The sequence below is a fragment of the Periplaneta americana genome, chromosome 11 (assembly GCF_040183065.1).
Source record: "Periplaneta americana isolate PAMFEO1 chromosome 11, P.americana_PAMFEO1_priV1, whole genome shotgun sequence".
NCBI lineage: Eukaryota > Metazoa > Arthropoda > Insecta > Blattodea > Blattidae > Periplaneta > Periplaneta americana.
Genome location: NC_091127.1, coordinates 143,568,124 through 143,585,277, shown reverse-complemented (window position 1 = coordinate 143,585,277; position 17,154 = coordinate 143,568,124). Strand labels below are relative to the sequence as shown.

Here is a 17,154-nt window from a genome sequence, read left to right as displayed (position 1 = left end):
ATATTCATGTGTATTGTGGAATCGCCATCTTGCACTGTTGAGCCTTGAACTGCAGTTTAAACGGCAGAGAACTGCCGATAAGTTAAACTCATGTTAACTCAAGATTGACTGGTAGTTCAGGTTTATAATACAAAGCAGAATGAAAAACTTCACTTTAAATTGAACGTAAGGTTTAAACGGCATTTATAATAACAGCCCTTAGACTTAGTTGTTCCAAGTGTTCAGCACCAGCAATGGAATTTCAAATAGTGATGGTAGTGCAGTGACACCAACTATAGTAATGGTAGTGATCAAAATTAAAAAATAAAAATGAAGGATAAAGATAACAAAAACAATGATAACAGTATCAGTGGTGCTGTCAATGTCAGTTTTCTTATTGGTAATAACTAGACCTCGATTTTAGGTTAAATGCATAATTTTTTCCGAAGAGATAAACTAAAACTAGTTAAATATCTTCACATTTTAATCAAATATGAACATTTGAAAGCTGTTTAATTATGCCCAAAAATTCCTATTTTGCCCATTAAGACTTATTTTTAAGGTTTTAGTCTAAAATTGTCTCTTTATATTTGTTACGTATATATTTTTAAACTTTCGTGTAGCAGTGAAAGAAAAAGTTTTGAATGTCATGGAGTGGATATGGTTCAAATATCCTATATTATACCTGGTAAGGTTTATCTTGTCTCAGTAGCAATAAAACCAAGTCCCTTCAAATGAAGGTGGATGTTATAGGACGGTTGTAAATTTTCAGTATTCCTTTCAAAACCTTGTTATTGTACAGGCTACCGGAACTCAGTTTCTTGAAAGACAAGCTCAGTGACGGAACTACACAGTATGAAGAGAGATATTTTATTATTTTATTTTGCGCTACAAAATGTATCAACTAGTCCCTTCCGCTACTGGATGGATGGACGGCATCGCTCCACTCCCCATCGCCATAACAATACAGACGAAGTAAGACATATCTCCTTTCTCTCTCTCTCTTTACAGTGAGACAAGATACATCACACAGATTTTAGTTTGGTTGCAGGAATGAAGAAATTCCTAGAAAGTGTCTGTTTTGTTGAGCACTTGGGTCCTCCATGGGATGTCCGTTATTCAGACATACTTTGTACGGAATTTTTTACTTTTCTTTTTTCATATCACTGAATAATATAGTACTTGACAACAAGGTCACTGACTCTTCTCAACTGATTTCAGTTTAACAGGTATCTATTTTCAATGTTTACACCACCTATTAATGTACTGGTGGATCATTACACAAATGGTCCTGGACCAATGAGATTATGAATCAACATGTTCTCACTCTTCTCCATCAGAGATCTCCCCAATCATTTTTGGGGTGACTTCTATTATCGTTGAGAATGGAATGATGACTGTCTTAGACATAGAAATTTGCCTTTATTAAAGAACAAAGAGATCTTTTACATGCAGTATATCTACTGCATGCGATCAGCACTTTACTTTCTCATCAAACAGAAGCTGCATTTAGCACTGTTTCTGCATGACAAGTCATTGCCTTCAGCTAGTATGGATTGTGCACCTTGAAACCAGAAGCACACACAGTAACATCTAGACTACCATGGTCAACTGACAATTATAAACTTTATTAATGTTAATTATATGTATATACAATATAACAGATGAACTGCTATTGTAATGTAAGCAATTTCCGCTCTCAGAACAGTAAATCCAAAGAATTATTAATTATAACAACAATGTTAACACTAATGTCACATCGTCTTCAACTAACATATTACGACACTGTTAAATGAAAGAATTCTCATAATCTATTTTACTTCAAATAAAGTGTACTGTGAACAATTTACACTTTGAAGCTGCAAGTATTCGGAAAAGGTATTTCAGTACATAATTGTGCTAATTAAGTAAGTCACAGATCTACATTAATTGGTAAATAAAAAGCTTAAAAAATATCTATCACTACATTAACTGGTAAAAAAGCTTAAAAAAATCTATCATTATGTCTTACAGATTTAGAATACACAATGCAAAAACACCTTGTGTAAGCTATATAGAGTGATTTCCGAAGTTTCAATTGAATATAATAGTTCAATATTTGTTCCTGAAGTAATTATCAGTAAAAAAATAGTTCTTAAGAATAAAAGTTTGATTCCAAATACTTATACAATAAAACTTGTTCAAAGCAGAATCTCAAGAGACCGAAAATGTTTTCCGAATTGTACAAGTTTCCGCATTATAGAAAATTAATGAAATCTTAAATAAATTGTATAGTCAGTACAATGTAACATGAGATACTAGGTTACAACTTCAATTTTTTTCCCACAATACTTACTTGATCACCTGCTTAAATTTAGTGATTTTCTAGCTGTTTAAGTTCACTTCACTACTGGCAACACTTCCTTGAATACACGTATGTTTACAGATATCTGGATAGTTAGTCATTTTGTAACCGTCAGGTTGGCACAATTTGAGATATTAATCAGACAAGGCAAGCTACACTAATTTTATTCAGGTACCATATTGCGTGTATATATTTTATATCGTGCCATATTATGTGTATATTTTACGAGGATCACTTCACGTTGGTAGAACTGTGAAGTGAATTACGCAACATCAATGAAAATTACGTCAGTTGCAGTTGAAGGCTTAAGGAGGAAGGACGTGTGTTCATTTCGTCCATAGCGTACTCTGTGTTTAGGCATAGGTCTATGGCACTGTGATGATTGAAGATCAAAAATCGTACATTAAGATCGAATTTTTACGTGGCAGAAACTCATTTGACTGTGATTTCAACTCTGGCTTGAAATGTCTAATCCACGTTTCACAATAGCGATGATTCTCGAAAAAAAAAATGCTTGACCTTCAACGACGAATCTTTGTTTCCACAAGTTTGCAATGTTCAGGCATTTTTGCTTTTTTTCAGTAGTCAGTGAGGAACCATTCGCACAGAAATTGAAAATTTGTCTCTTCTTCAAATCGTTTATCAAAATACTGAATTCTGAAGTTAGTGGAATCACCGTAGCTTCTGAAAGTTCTTTAATGTCCTTTGGCGATCTTCTTCAAGAGCATTCATCACAAGTTTCACACTTTGTTCATCTGTTGATGTTTTCTGCCTTCCTGGTCTATGCTGAACATCCATAATGAAACTATAATACAATCCACTTTAATTCACCACAAAGTGTACTCAAAGTACACTGGATTTCTGTGGAGGTTTTGACATGTAAAGATTCGATCTTTGAATTTCAATTGTCACAATACCTGAGACACGTGTAGGCTCCATTTCTAGCTCATATTGCCTAAACATAGAGAATGCTATTGACGAAATGAACACACGTGCTTGTTCCTTAAGCCTTCAACTACAACTGACGTAATTTGCATTGATGTTACTTCATCCACTTCACAGTTCTACCAACGTGTGCATTTTTATGAAATGACCCTCGTATATGGTGATTATAATATAACAAATATATTACGAAAATATCATTATTATTCCTTCATGTAGCAAGTTGTAAGTTAAGTTACTGTTTTCATGACATCAAATAATACAACTTTGTGAGATAGTACTTCAGGTTCAAGGTTGGAAGCACTGAAGTGTCAGCCACCTCTGATCTTTGGTACCTCACCCTATATTGTTTTGACTACATTACGAATTTGTATAATAAAGATATCACTATTACATATCTTTGTTTATGAGAGAACTTTAGCGGCACTGGTGAACATAGGTGATGCACTTTTGTTATTACTGTACAGCATTATTACAGTACTGTGTTTGCATATTTGCTGTGCATATACATGAGGAAAGCTATAGCAATACTTACATTTGCTGCTTCTATAACATGCTCAGGACAGGATAAATTTGTTGATGAAATGCTCTTAATCTTCTTCCCAAAGAATCCAATGCCATACTGACCAATTTCAGATATGCCTGTAACATTCAACCACACACAACACATTTTGATACACAAAAGAACAAGTACAGTCAAATGTCGTTTTAATGAATTTCTAGGGACCCTGTCATCATTTTCATTATACTGAAAGATCGTTATACTGTAATATTGATCAATGCTACTTCTTACACAAATGTCATAATTGTATGTTTTACTTTGAGAAAAAGTCTGTAATTTTTTCCCGAACAACTGACAACAACAATTTTACAATTGATTCTTCTAGATAATTTACAATAACACTTGCACTTTTTGTCACGTCCTCTGGTAAATTTTTTGTCCAGCGAGAAATAGCCATAAATCATTAGTAATATCTACAGTTTCGGCAAGAGAAATTTCTTTTTTACTATCACTGTCACTACATACAGATTCATCACTTTCACTCATACCGCCTTCCTCTTGCATTATACTACTGACAATGTCCTCTTCTGTAACCTCCTGTTCAACAGTCAATGCACTGTTGACATCAATGAAATCTCCTGGTTTCACATCACCACTTCGTTGTAATGATCATATGTATCATGAAGGGGAAATTTTTATTTTCGTTGTAGTGAAATTTTCGTTATATTGATGTTCGTACAATTGAAATAATTTAACATGGAACCTTATGCAGGTAAGCATGGGAAATACAATTTTTTTTTTTTTTCATTGTACTGATGAATTCGTTAAACTGGCATTCGTTATAACGACATCTGATTGTACTTAGACCCTGAGCTTCTTTTATACATGAATTGATAAGTGTGTCTGAAACAAACTCTCAATCTCTATTTGTCTGCTTTTATTTTGTTTGACATCTCCATGGTCAGGGTATGAAATTTCCAGTCACCATTGGCGATCAAGGCTTAATGTAAAATGTTGATCAGTCACAAGAAAGATATAGTTATACGTCAAAGAGAAACACTGTGCACAGCTCTCTCTACCCCTTATCCATTAGGACGCTTTTTATTACAATCATATGATTAAATTTGGTGTAACATATAAAATTAAGGACATATCAATCAATCTTCTTAATGTATCCAGCTGTTTGCCGACAACATAAAGTCCATTATAGTCCACTGTAGTCTATTCAGTTTTTGTTTTTCATGAGAAATGAGGAAATCATTCCAAAAATGATCCTCCATACATTCTTAAGTTAGATGCTATGGAACTACTCTGCAGCACATATAAGGATCATCATAAAATTTATACAGATGGATCTCTAAATCCTAATAGTGGGACATCAGGAGCAGGGTAACTTATTATATTTCAAAATATCAAGAAAGTTATTTCATACCATGTTCATCCTCCTCCATTCTTGACACTGAATTGCTAGCTATTGATGCTGCTCTTCAGCGTGTTACTCAAATTTCTAAAGACTCCAAGGGAGCTATATTTAATATAATTAAATATGTACCAAACCTATACGTACATAGAATTATTCCAATTCAGAAACAAGTAAACTAAAAAACTCCAAAAGGAAATAACTTTTCAATGGATATCTAGTCTCATTTTACAAACCTATGGATCAACAATTGGCTATCTTCTGACAAAGGAACATTTTTAGTCTGTACGAAAGAAACCAAATGACCTGGAAATGTACAAAAACTTGCTCAGACATGTTCAAACATTTTTAACAAGAACCAGAACAGATCACACTGTCACACAATTGTACCTACACCGATTTCACATTTCCGATAATCCTACTTGTTTGTGGTGTAATAATCATGATGAAGATCTGGAACATATTCTTCTATATGTCCATCCATAAACCACAAAAGAAGTAAATTAAAATAAAATCAGCACCAGTTGCAGAAGACACAGCCCTGCAGTATATATTGACTACACTCCAACTCTGGCTACTATAATTGGTAGTAGTAGTATTTATTTAACCTGGTAGAGATAAGGTCATCAGGCCTTCTCTGCCCCTCTACCAGGGGATTACAACTATAATATGAAGAATAAAATTACAATTAACATTAAATTTACAATTACAATTACAATTACAATAAAAATTAAAGTACGACAAGATTACCTGATTAATGAAAGCTAGACATTTTATCATAGAAGTTAAGAACAAAGAATATTTTTGTATTTACTGAATTACAAATCAAACCTAGAATAACAAAATTCTATAGTGATGAAATTACCATATATTGAGATATTTTGTAATAGATTAAGAGAACTATTTACAAGAAACCATGTCTGAACGAGTCTCAATTACTGACCAAGTGCATAGTAAGTTTGCGTTTGAATTCAATTTTATTTCGACAGTCCCTGATGCTAGCAGGTAACGAATTCCAGAGTCTTGGCAGGGCTATTGTGAAAGAGGATGAGTATGAGGAGGTGCGATGGGATGGTATTGTTAATATTGTTTCATGGCGAGAGAGTGTGTTCAGATTGTGGTGGGAAGAAATGTAAGTGAAGCGAGACGACAAGTAAGAAGGAATAGAAGAATTCAAGATTTCGAAGAGAAGAATGAGAAGTGAATATAAATTTCTTTTTCTATCTACTGTAGTTTAAGCCAACCTATTGTTTCCAGGGATAGAGTAATATGATCATATTTACGAACATTGCTTACAAAACGTACACACAAATTATGAGCACGTTGAAGTTTCGTTTTGTTGTCGATGGAAAGGTCAGTCAGTAAAATGTCAGCATAGTCAAAATAGGGAAATACAAGCATCTCCACAAGGGACTTTTTTAAGCAAGAGGGGAGATGAACATTTATCCTTTTTAGCACATGGATAATAGAAAATACTTTTCTGCAAGAATATACTGATCACTGATCAAAATTAAGGACATATGTTAGATATGGAATGAAAATTCGGGAGGACATTATGACCCAACACTGCGACCTTTCACGATCTATTGCGCCAACTCTCAAGGCAGGCGTATTCATTACAGTAACAGGTTTCAAGCAGGCAACACCCCTCGACCCCAAGCCAGTCAGCAGTCAGGAAATGCTATGAAATGATTCTGAAATGGAAAAATGTTGACAGAATGATGTAGATGCCTAGTATGACGGGAGAACCTCGACAAAAACCCCAACTGTGACCTTGTCTGCCACAAGTGTCACTATGAATTAAAACATCCCAGACCTGACCAAGACTCAAACCAGGACCGCCTGCATGACAGACTGAAGGTCTGGCCAATCATTCACCGCAGAGGATATGTTGTTGTTTAGTCAGCTGTCTGAAGACAGGTCTGAACCTCACAAGTGACACCAATAAGACATCTCATGAAGCAACTAAGTCAGGAGATAATGGGCTAGGGTGGCAAGTTTCTTTCCCCCTCCATTGCATACATCACTGACTACAGTACTAATGTATTACACTAATCAGATTTCAAACAATAATTGTTCTTCTCCTGAAACATATCGTTAAGTGAGATATACTGCCTGATAATTATAATAGATGTACAGTAGAACCCCAATTTTCCGTCACCCTATTAACCGAATGGTGCATTATCAGACTGTCTTTCTCTCTATTGCTCTTTTTTATTTTTGCTGCAAAAAATATGAAGTAGCCTACTGTACATCATATTAGTATGATTTTTTTATGGGTTACTTTTTTACAAACCTTTACTCTTGCACAGTGGTCTACTCTATGAGTGGTCATACCATCTATGAGTAACTTCTATGCAAAATGTCTTCCACAGGTGTCAAAAGTAGTAAACATGTCTTGCTATGGAAAGAAGTGCAAGTAATTGAGTGGTTTGGGAAAAGAGAAACTATAGTTCATCTCGCATCAAAATACGAGATAAGAATTACAACTGTGCGCAATTTAATGAAAACCAATGTAAAGTATATAAAGTATGTAAATCTACAACATGAGACCTCTATTATTCCTATCTTTTCACAGACAGCCATTATAAGGAGTTTCCTTGGCCATTAAAAACCAATAATTGAAAATCAGACTCAAATTAGTTAACTTCTGATCTAACTTGAGTGGTTTGGGAAAAGAGAAACTATAGTTCATCTCGCATCAAAATACGAGATAAGAATTACAACTGTGCGCAATTTAATGAAAACCAATGTAAAGTATATAAAGTATGTAAATCTACAACATGAGACCTCTATTATTCCTATCTTTTCACAGACAGCCATTATAAGGAGTTTCCTTGGCCATTAAAAACCAATAATTGAAAATCAGACTCAAATTAGTTAACTTCTGATCAACTACCTAGCTTGTTGAAACAAAAAACCACGGAGGAAGTTACAAAACTCTATTATGCACTTAATTTATGAAAACCTTTTATGATACGGATTATCAGATTTTTTCGATTAACCGTTCACTCTACCCCCTTCATTACCACGGTTCTACTGTACATATTATTATAATGTACATATCTGCAAGAACCTCAATCAGAAGTGAGAGGCTATGTTAGATATAAAATGGTACATAGAGAAAACGAATAAAGGTCACTTACCTATGGTAAATCTATAAACTGTTTGCAAATTCCTTTGATCTGTTGGACATGTCTTCATTGGATCTACAGGACAAAATGTCCCATTATATTTTAGTTTTCTTTTCTTTAACAGAGCAGAATACATTGGGTATGCTTTCCCTATAGTTTTTTCTACATGCTCCAGCTTTGACTGAAGGTCAGCCATCTTTATTTTTACCTGCAAGGAGTAAAGACAGAAAAACTGAATTACAATGATAGCGCTGTACAGAGTACACTTAACATTAAAATAGAACTGCAAATTTGTTGTCTTGTTATTGCTCTCATTTTGGCATGTGCAAAAAATAAAACATTAATAAATAAAAACCTGTTTAGTATTATAATATATTCCATACACACAAGGAACTACTTTTCCTTGCATTCACCTGGATAGTTTCTCTACATAGTGCGAGATTTTTGGGTATTTGCACTATGTCTCAAATGTAGAGACAGTCAACATTTCAGAGCTAGCCTATATGATGACTTCATCGTCATGAAAGGCAAGTGAAAGGAGAACAATGAAACCTATCTGTTGGATTCATTACCAAGAACTTTTTCCCAATTCAGTCTTGGAGAAATGCTCTTAATATCAGATCCAACAAATAAGATAGTTCCCCATTTCCCTTTCCCAATGAAACATTGGAAGTCTCTATATTTAGGACACAGCACAAATACCCAAACATCTCACGTCACATTAATTATCCTGAAAGTCTCGAATTATACTTAATTAACCTACCTGTTGCTCATATGTTTCGTCCGCAAAATTAAACCATGATCCCAGTTTTTGGGTAGCTGTATTTTTTCGGCTGCTTCCAGGAGCGGGTGGCTGAAACTTAATAATCTAGAAATAAACACAAAAAGGATGGTGATATAATTTCTATATATAAAAAGGGAGAGTATATGTGCACGTTCACACACAAATCTCAATTAAAGAAATAAGCCCTACATATTCGAGAAATGTCTTTACTAGTGTTTAGGTTAAGGAATATTTAAAAAATGTTTCTACATGCATATTTTAGGTGTGTCTATGTCTGTGTGTGTGTATCTAATGCTCTGGATTTAACAATGAAGTCATCATCCTTCTTGCTTCCCAATATTTTGATGGAAGGTCCACAAATGTCCTAAGAGTTTCACAATTAGCCAGATGCTCCATCTCCATGTCCTCTTCTCTGGTGCACAGTAAGCATTTAGGTGAATTCAGTACTCCAATACGATGGATGTGTTTACTGAGACAATCACGACCAGTAATCAATCTAAACATGGCCACGGCAGATTTTCGAGGTAGATCAGGAATTAGTTTTGGATCTTTGAATGATTCTTTCCATTTTGAATTTTCATGTTTTGCCTGTTCGCTGTTACTTTTTCTTTTTATGACTCGTTTTATTGATTCATATGGGAAGTTGAAATTTGTTTTTAAGTTGATTTTAGTTCCTTTCTTTGCTAACATATCTACTTTATAGTGCCTTATGTACTTTATTTTCAAAATATAAAGTGTGTCCGCAAAGTAAGTTTAAATTTCAAATACTTCTACTGTAGCATTGCGATCACGATTTTGTCCATATGTGCTGAGTTCCTTTATCCGTTGTGAAGCCACAGATGCCATTTGGAGACAAATCAGACTAGTATATTGGCTCAGGGTTTTCCTCAACCACTTGAAGCAGAACTGCTGGGTAACTTACGGCAATAGACCTCAATAACTTCAATTTTATGCATCACCTTAACAGTTTCAGGTCGACCAAGAGATTGTAGCAGACGTGGTTCCAGGATTTGCCTATAGGTGTCATGTCTTTTATTTATTTATTTTAGTAGGTTATTTTACGACGCTTTATCAACATCTTAGGTTATTTAGCGTCTGAATGAGATGGTGATAATGCCGGTGAAATGAGTCCGGGGTCCAACATCGAAAGTTACCTAGCATTTGCTCCTATTGGGTCATGGGAAAACAACGGAAAAAAACCTCAACCAGGTAATTTGCCCCGACCGGGAATCGAACCTGGGCCATCTGGTTTCGCGGCTAGACGTGCTAACCATTACTCCACAGGTGTGGACAGTGTCATGTCTGGGGGAACTGTAAAGGCTTCTACAATGAATTAGAGCAGACCAGGGAGTGTAGCCCCCTCGGATAGTTGGCAACTTGATGAGTCGCAGGAACTACAGTGCTGCAATCTTCAGTCAGGATGCAGCAGAATGTAAGCACGTGAATTGTCAACAGATGCCATCAATATGAGGAGGCGGCATATTAACAGGGAGATGGATGGGCATTTGCAGACTTCATCAGAACTGGATGCCATAGTCGAATCGATAAGATGGCACCAAGAAGTGAATCACGCGCCTGAAGAGTAATCCTAAGAGCTTTAATAATAGGTTCGTTCCAACAACAGTCAGAAACTGTCCGTAACCATTGTGAGCATGCGCAGTACAGAAAAAGCGTTCCAACACAATCCGAACCAGTCCTGAACCAGAAACATGTACTGCAGTCGGGCGTTCCAACAAGCTTTTGACACAGGTTCGGAACGGTCAGAAATAGTCCGCGGATTGAGGCATGTACAGAAGAGTACGCAAGACGCGCATGCGCATAAGCTCACCAAAGTCTCCTGGATACTGAAGAAAGACATGATCGACTGTCCACATCAATGAGGTTAAAGATGAAAAGTGACAGTACAGACGAATAATAAAACTAGAGATTTAATTTAAATTTTCGCCAAAAAGAAAGGGAATGGAAATTATTTGGGTATTGAAATAGTTAATTACAATTTCAACATGCAGCTTTGATTAAAAGTATAATAAATAACGTACATACATTAATAATTAAAAAAAAAGAACTATTTTTAGATGAGAGTCCCCCAGTACACGACATTGAATTAGCGGAATTCTTGCCTTCCATATTTTTTGTCATCTTTTTATAGAAAATGATCGAAATTCTATTTTCTGCAATTAGAATTAGCTATGAAACGATAATAATTAAGCATCCCGTTCTTAGCAAAGATGATCACAGTTATAGCATCTCTGGATTTAGTACATAACGATCAGCGAAAGCGTTCCAACAGTGTCCAGTCCAGTTTCAATCCCATAGCAGATGCTCAACTAGCGCATGCACATAAGATGGTACAGGAACCTTACAGGAACTGATCCATGAACCGCTTGTTGGAACGAACCTAATCATTCCAATGCAAGGAGGTTGCAAAATAAGCCAAGCTGCAGTACTTGTCTATGGGCCTTCCACCAACAATAAATTCTGACATCATTCTGTGTGTTTAGAATGTTAAAGACAAGGGGAGTGGCCTGTCACCTGTAAAATGTGGTTTATCAGTTTCTTGAATGCAAAAAAAGTAAAACTGGAAGACATTCATTGCAGGGGCGGCTTTCGAAGGGGGGCTGCGGAGCTGCAGCACCCCCAGACATTTGTGGTTCTTGTCTCGTTTTATGTTGTGAAATACATTTATTAAACAGTCTCTATTTAGCGGCTCGAATTTTTTTAAAAATTTCGCTCTCATTGACATGCACGCAATCGTTAGTGAAGTCACTTCCTTCCTGGTGCTGCCAGAGCAAAACCAGAGACAAGGAGTATAGGGTGAAGCCACTTCCTCCCCTGGAGCTGCCAGTCTCATCTCAGAAACTTTGCGCGTTAGTTTTACCCCTCCCCCTGCTAGCCCCTTGCCATGAATCCAGAGTTTCCAGGCGCTGCAAAATTTGCAGCAGTTTGTCAGTAGCGCGCAGTTTTAAATACATTTTCTTTAATGTTGTGAGTATAACAACTGCGACAATGTTTAATTCTGTACAATATTTACAGTCTATTCAGTTCAGTACCTTAACAATTCAGGAGAAATATGAAATTAAGTGTCCATCAGTTGAATCTCATAATGGAAAGAGCCGCTAAACAAAATAGCCTACAAAGCTCGCATATTTTTTGCTAATGTATCCAGTATCCCTGCTTTCTTCTCTTGATCTCCACACAGTCTATATTAAATTAATATGTTTAAAAGACAATTCCATCAGCTGGGGCAACAAGATGGAGTTTTAAATAAGAACAGTAAATGTTTGAATGAGAAGAAGGAGCCATTGCTAGAATGTTTTCAAACCATAATGGAATCTGAAACATCTAACAACATCACAATAAATGAGGCAAGCGCCCTGGTGCTTACTCTTGAAGATCCTGAATTCAATTTCTGGCTCAGTTTTTTTTTTTTTTTTTTAATTGATGTATCATGTAGATATATTATACAACCAACTACAACATCAGCAGTTAGATATTTCTAAGGTTCAAATCTGCATATAAAAAAATGAAATTATGGTTTATTTGACACTCGCAACTGCAGAGGTTATATCAGCATCGCTGGTGTGGTGGAATTTTGTCCCGCAGGATTCTTTTAAATGCCAGTAAATCTACTGACATGAGCCTTTCTCATTTAAACCACACTTAAATGCCATCGACCTGGTCCGGGATCGAACCCGCAACCGACTATGCTACCGAGGCCGACTCTGCGTATCAATACAATATAAGTTCAATCATATATCTGCATATCAAGCTTTGTTAATGCCATACAGACAATACGGAACAGTGCACAGTAATGCTGAACAGCGAGATCTGTGAAAATGAAAATCCTAAAAAGCGTCGTAAGATCGAAGGGATTCAGACAGGGGTTGCGGCAGCCAAGGAAGTATGTGACCTCATTATCACACAGGCTAACACCCGATTTCAGTTCATAGATCATCTGATATTATCTTCTCTTCTGTGTCAAGAAAAATTTGAATGCTACAAAACTCATTTCCTGAAAATGACCTAAAAGTATGTGTGAAGTTTTTCCCAATGCTCAATAAAAACAAACTAAAAACGGAACTCACTGTTTTGTATCAGAAACAAGAATTCAGAAATATCAGTGACACAGTCAAGCTCTTGCAGTTTCTTCTATCTGAGAACTTGCAGGTCTCATTTTCAGAAGTTGTGACGCTACTACGCATAGCTATCACCATACCGATGACAACTTCCGAACCAGAACGTTGCTTTTCGTGTTTGAAGAGAGTAAAATCCTATCTTAGAAATATGATGAGAGAAGAGAGACTGACCGCATTAGCTATGTTTTCCATTGTAAAGACTATGTTAAACTACATATCGGATTTTAATAAGCAGATGATTCAAAAGTTTGCAACCTACAAGACAAAGCGCATGGAACTAATCTTTAAATACAGTAAGTTGCTTGGTTTATTTTTGCGTGCAGGCCCACTTAATTCAATACCCACGAGCCGCCACTGATTCATTGTCAATTTTGAGAGATATATGGTGAATATGCCGTAAGTTACTTAGTGGCAAGAGATGGGTTAAGAATTTTTAATGAAGTCGTAAAAATGAGCATGACAATCTGCTAAGCAACCGTAAGTAGGTCAATGATGGTTTGGTGCACAGGTTGAAGAGAAAGTTCATGAGGAGATCAGTCGCTTTCCACTATTTCCCACAAATTTCAGTCAATTCTCTACGAAATTATCAACTGAGTCAGATTATCTGGATTTTCGGAAGTTGTGCTCACAATGGGTGCCAAAGTTGGTCGATCGATTGGACTGCAGTACTGGTATTCAAGGATCTGTTCTTTGTCTTTATACTTCGATGGGAGTGGATACAGGAGGGGCTCGCAACAGGATCATCTTGGCTGTGGAGCATGTGCAGACCTCTCATGTAGTCCCAATGTGATCATTACTTGAATTTATTTTCGCGTGCACATTTCAGATCAAATCAAAAAGTTCCCTTCGTGCTCTAGTTACACATCTTGCATATACAAAGGTTAGATTTGGTTAGTTTAGGTTCTATTGATTTTGCTTTTTATGAAATTAACATTTTAAAACCTTCTAATTACACTGATAAACAAGCGGTAGATATCTGACACGATGTTTACTGTTTATAATGTAGTTTTTCATTCGTCGTTTTTCCAGATGATGTAGAACTTCACCAGATGTGTTTTGATACATGTATGGCTATGTAACAGACAAATTCCATCGGAAGACTTTTATGCTGTTTCTTAGGAAAACATATGAACTATACTTTGATTCGAAAGTGGATAGTGGTAAGTCGTGGGCACCACAGTTCATCTGTTTGACCTGTGCATGCAACTTGTGCGGTTGGATAAGGAAGGCGAAGAACAACAGCCATCTGGGATTTGGAGTTCCTATGATATGGCGTGAGTCAAGCAACCACACGACAGACTGTTATTTCTTTTCGACAAATGTCATCGGATTCTCCTACAAAACTCGTGAATCTGTAAAATATCCAGATGTTCCTTCAGTTTCTAAACCAATTCCACATGATCCCGTCACTTGTCCAATACAACAGCACCAGCAAAATACACAGTTAATGAAGAAACGCAAGAAGAAAGTCCTCTTTCATCTCCTACCAATAACTCAGACTCTGACTACTACCAACCTGGAGAAGATATTCATTTGAACTTTGCGATCTTGTATGCGACTTAGCACTAACAAAAGGCCAAGCTGAACTGCTCGGTTCACGTCGTAAAGAATTTAATTTCTTTGCACTGGATATAACGACTTTACACATTCGGCACAGACACAAAGAACTTGTGAAGTTCTTTGCAATGAGTGACACTACTTGCTACTGCATGGACGTTCAAGATCTTATGACCCTTGGGATGGAACACAGCACTGAAGCATGGCGACTGTTCATAGACTCATCTAAGACAAGTTTGAAGGTATTAAATAATATTTTTATAAACATAAACAGATATGCATCAGTACTGTACTGGTTTCATATTCTAAGCACCTGAAAGAGACGTACAAAACCATGTCGCTACTTCTTGGAAAAATACGCTATCATGAGTACAATTGGTGGATCTATGGTGATCATTATCACTATTCTCGTCGGAATGCAAACAGGGTATACCAAGTACTCCTGCTTCATCTGGGAGTGGGACATCAGAGATAGAAAGAATCATTACATAAAGAAGAATTGACTGATCAGAGTTAGAATGCAGTCAGGAAGTAAAAACGTCCTTCGTGTGTCTTGGGTTGAGTATGACAAAGATATGTCACCGTTTCATATACAGCTGGGGCTCATGAAGAATTTCGTGAAGACACTAGACAACGACTTTGATGTTTTTCAGTACCTGTGTAATAAGTTTTCAGAGTTGAGTTACGCGAAAGTGAAAGGTGTGTTCATAGGTCCACAAATAAGACAGATCACTGCAGACAGCCACTTCCAAGACTTACAGGGTGATACTCAAATATTATTACTATACTTATGTGTCATGTGGCGCATTTGCACCATTTTCTTAGCTAGAGTCATGTTCACTAGTATCCTATGTAGCAATAAATGCTCTGCTGAAACTCCTGTCTGTGAGTTGTTAAACATAATGGTTGATGTCGTATATCTCAAGAACGGTGGGTAATAGAGACAAATGGTTTGCATATTTGAAATCAGCATGTTTCAATTGTCTTAGAACGCTTGTTGGATACCAAGATATCCGCCGAAAGTGTTTTTTTGTTATTCAGTGTATTATTCCTAATGTAGAAACACTTGGAGAAAGTGAACAGAAAAAAATTTAGATTTATTATATATACGTACTTACGGATATCGGCTGACTGGAAGTGGTGGTCAGCCATTTTAGGTTTGATGTTTATAACAGAACAGGAACCATTTGGCTTTGGTGCATGCGCTGATCTCTCATGCAGGCCGGCATGATCCTTACATGAATTTATTTTCGCATGTACATTTCAGATCAAATCAAGCAGTTCTCTTCTTGCTCTGGTTACACATCTTGCATTTACGAAGGTTAGATTTTATTAGTTTAGGTTCTTATTAACCAAGTCCGCGCAAGATCGTGTCGCGAGGCGCACATGTATAAATCAATGTTTGATGACGTTCACATTAATTCAATTGTTTTCATTTTGTCTCTGTCACTTTGAGATTAGTTCTGGTGATGGAAGAAGCGTGTAGTTCTATGTCTCATGATGGTGATTTGTATGGAGGTTGTATTTACGGATGTTCAACATTTAGCAGAGTTGATGTTCAAGAGGGCATATCCAGCTCGTGAATGCATGCATTGTTTTTTTTATGGACTGGAAGAAATGTATTCATGTCTTCATTAATGTGAGGTAAGTGATCGTAGTTTGCTATTTACTGAACTGTTTTGTCTTGACATAGGTTAGGTTAGACGGGCGCGCTTTCGAACAGGGGCAGCAGCATTTCCTCTATGGTTAGAGCCCAGTTTAGGTGTGTGTGTATTAATCAAAAATTACGGGCCAGAAATTGAGAATAGGATGCATGTTTATATGACATTTTTTTTTCGATTAATACACACACACACCTAAACTGGGCTCTAACCTTAGGGGAAATGCCACTGCCCCTGTTCGGAAGTGTTCCCTTAAAAGGTTTTTTTTTTTGCGAATTTTTTGTGGGGCGCACTTCCGTACAGGGGCAGCAGCATTTCTCTAAGGTTAGAGCCCATTTTAGGTGTGTGTATATTAATCGAAAAAAATGTCATGTACTACGTACTTCCATTGCTATGCACTTTGTAGCTTTGGATCATAACTTCTGATGCCACATCCGGCTATTTAGTCAACAATCTAATTCACTTCAGCTGAAAATGTAGCTTTGAGACACGCCCTAAGTAATCGAGTCCTTAGGTTAGGTTAAAGGCTAGTTGATTTCCGACAAATGAAAATATTTCTATCGTTTTTACGACGGTAAAATACGAATAAAATGGAAGTTCGAAAAAAATTGTCTAAAAGTAGTCGAAACTCCATAATTACCGAAATAAACTTACTTCACACTGCATACAAAATAAGTCACCACAATAACAATATG

At 36.5% G+C, this 17,154-nt stretch overlaps 1 protein-coding gene across 1 annotated transcript in view; it reads right to left on the bottom strand.

The window, feature by feature from the left end:
• LOC138709381 (uncharacterized) overlaps positions 1–17,154 on the bottom strand; it is a 41,727-nt gene that overhangs the window by 23,046 nt on the left and 1,527 nt on the right. Inside the window, exons 3-5 of the mRNA XM_069840119.1 lie at positions 9,085–9,189; positions 8,334–8,529; positions 3,801–3,907 (exon numbers count right to left, since the gene is read on the bottom strand). Of these exons, the coding sequence (XP_069696220.1) occupies positions 3,801–3,907; positions 8,334–8,529; positions 9,085–9,189 (408 nt within the window). The remainder of the gene's footprint in view (positions 1–3,800; positions 3,908–8,333; positions 8,530–9,084; positions 9,190–17,154) is intronic.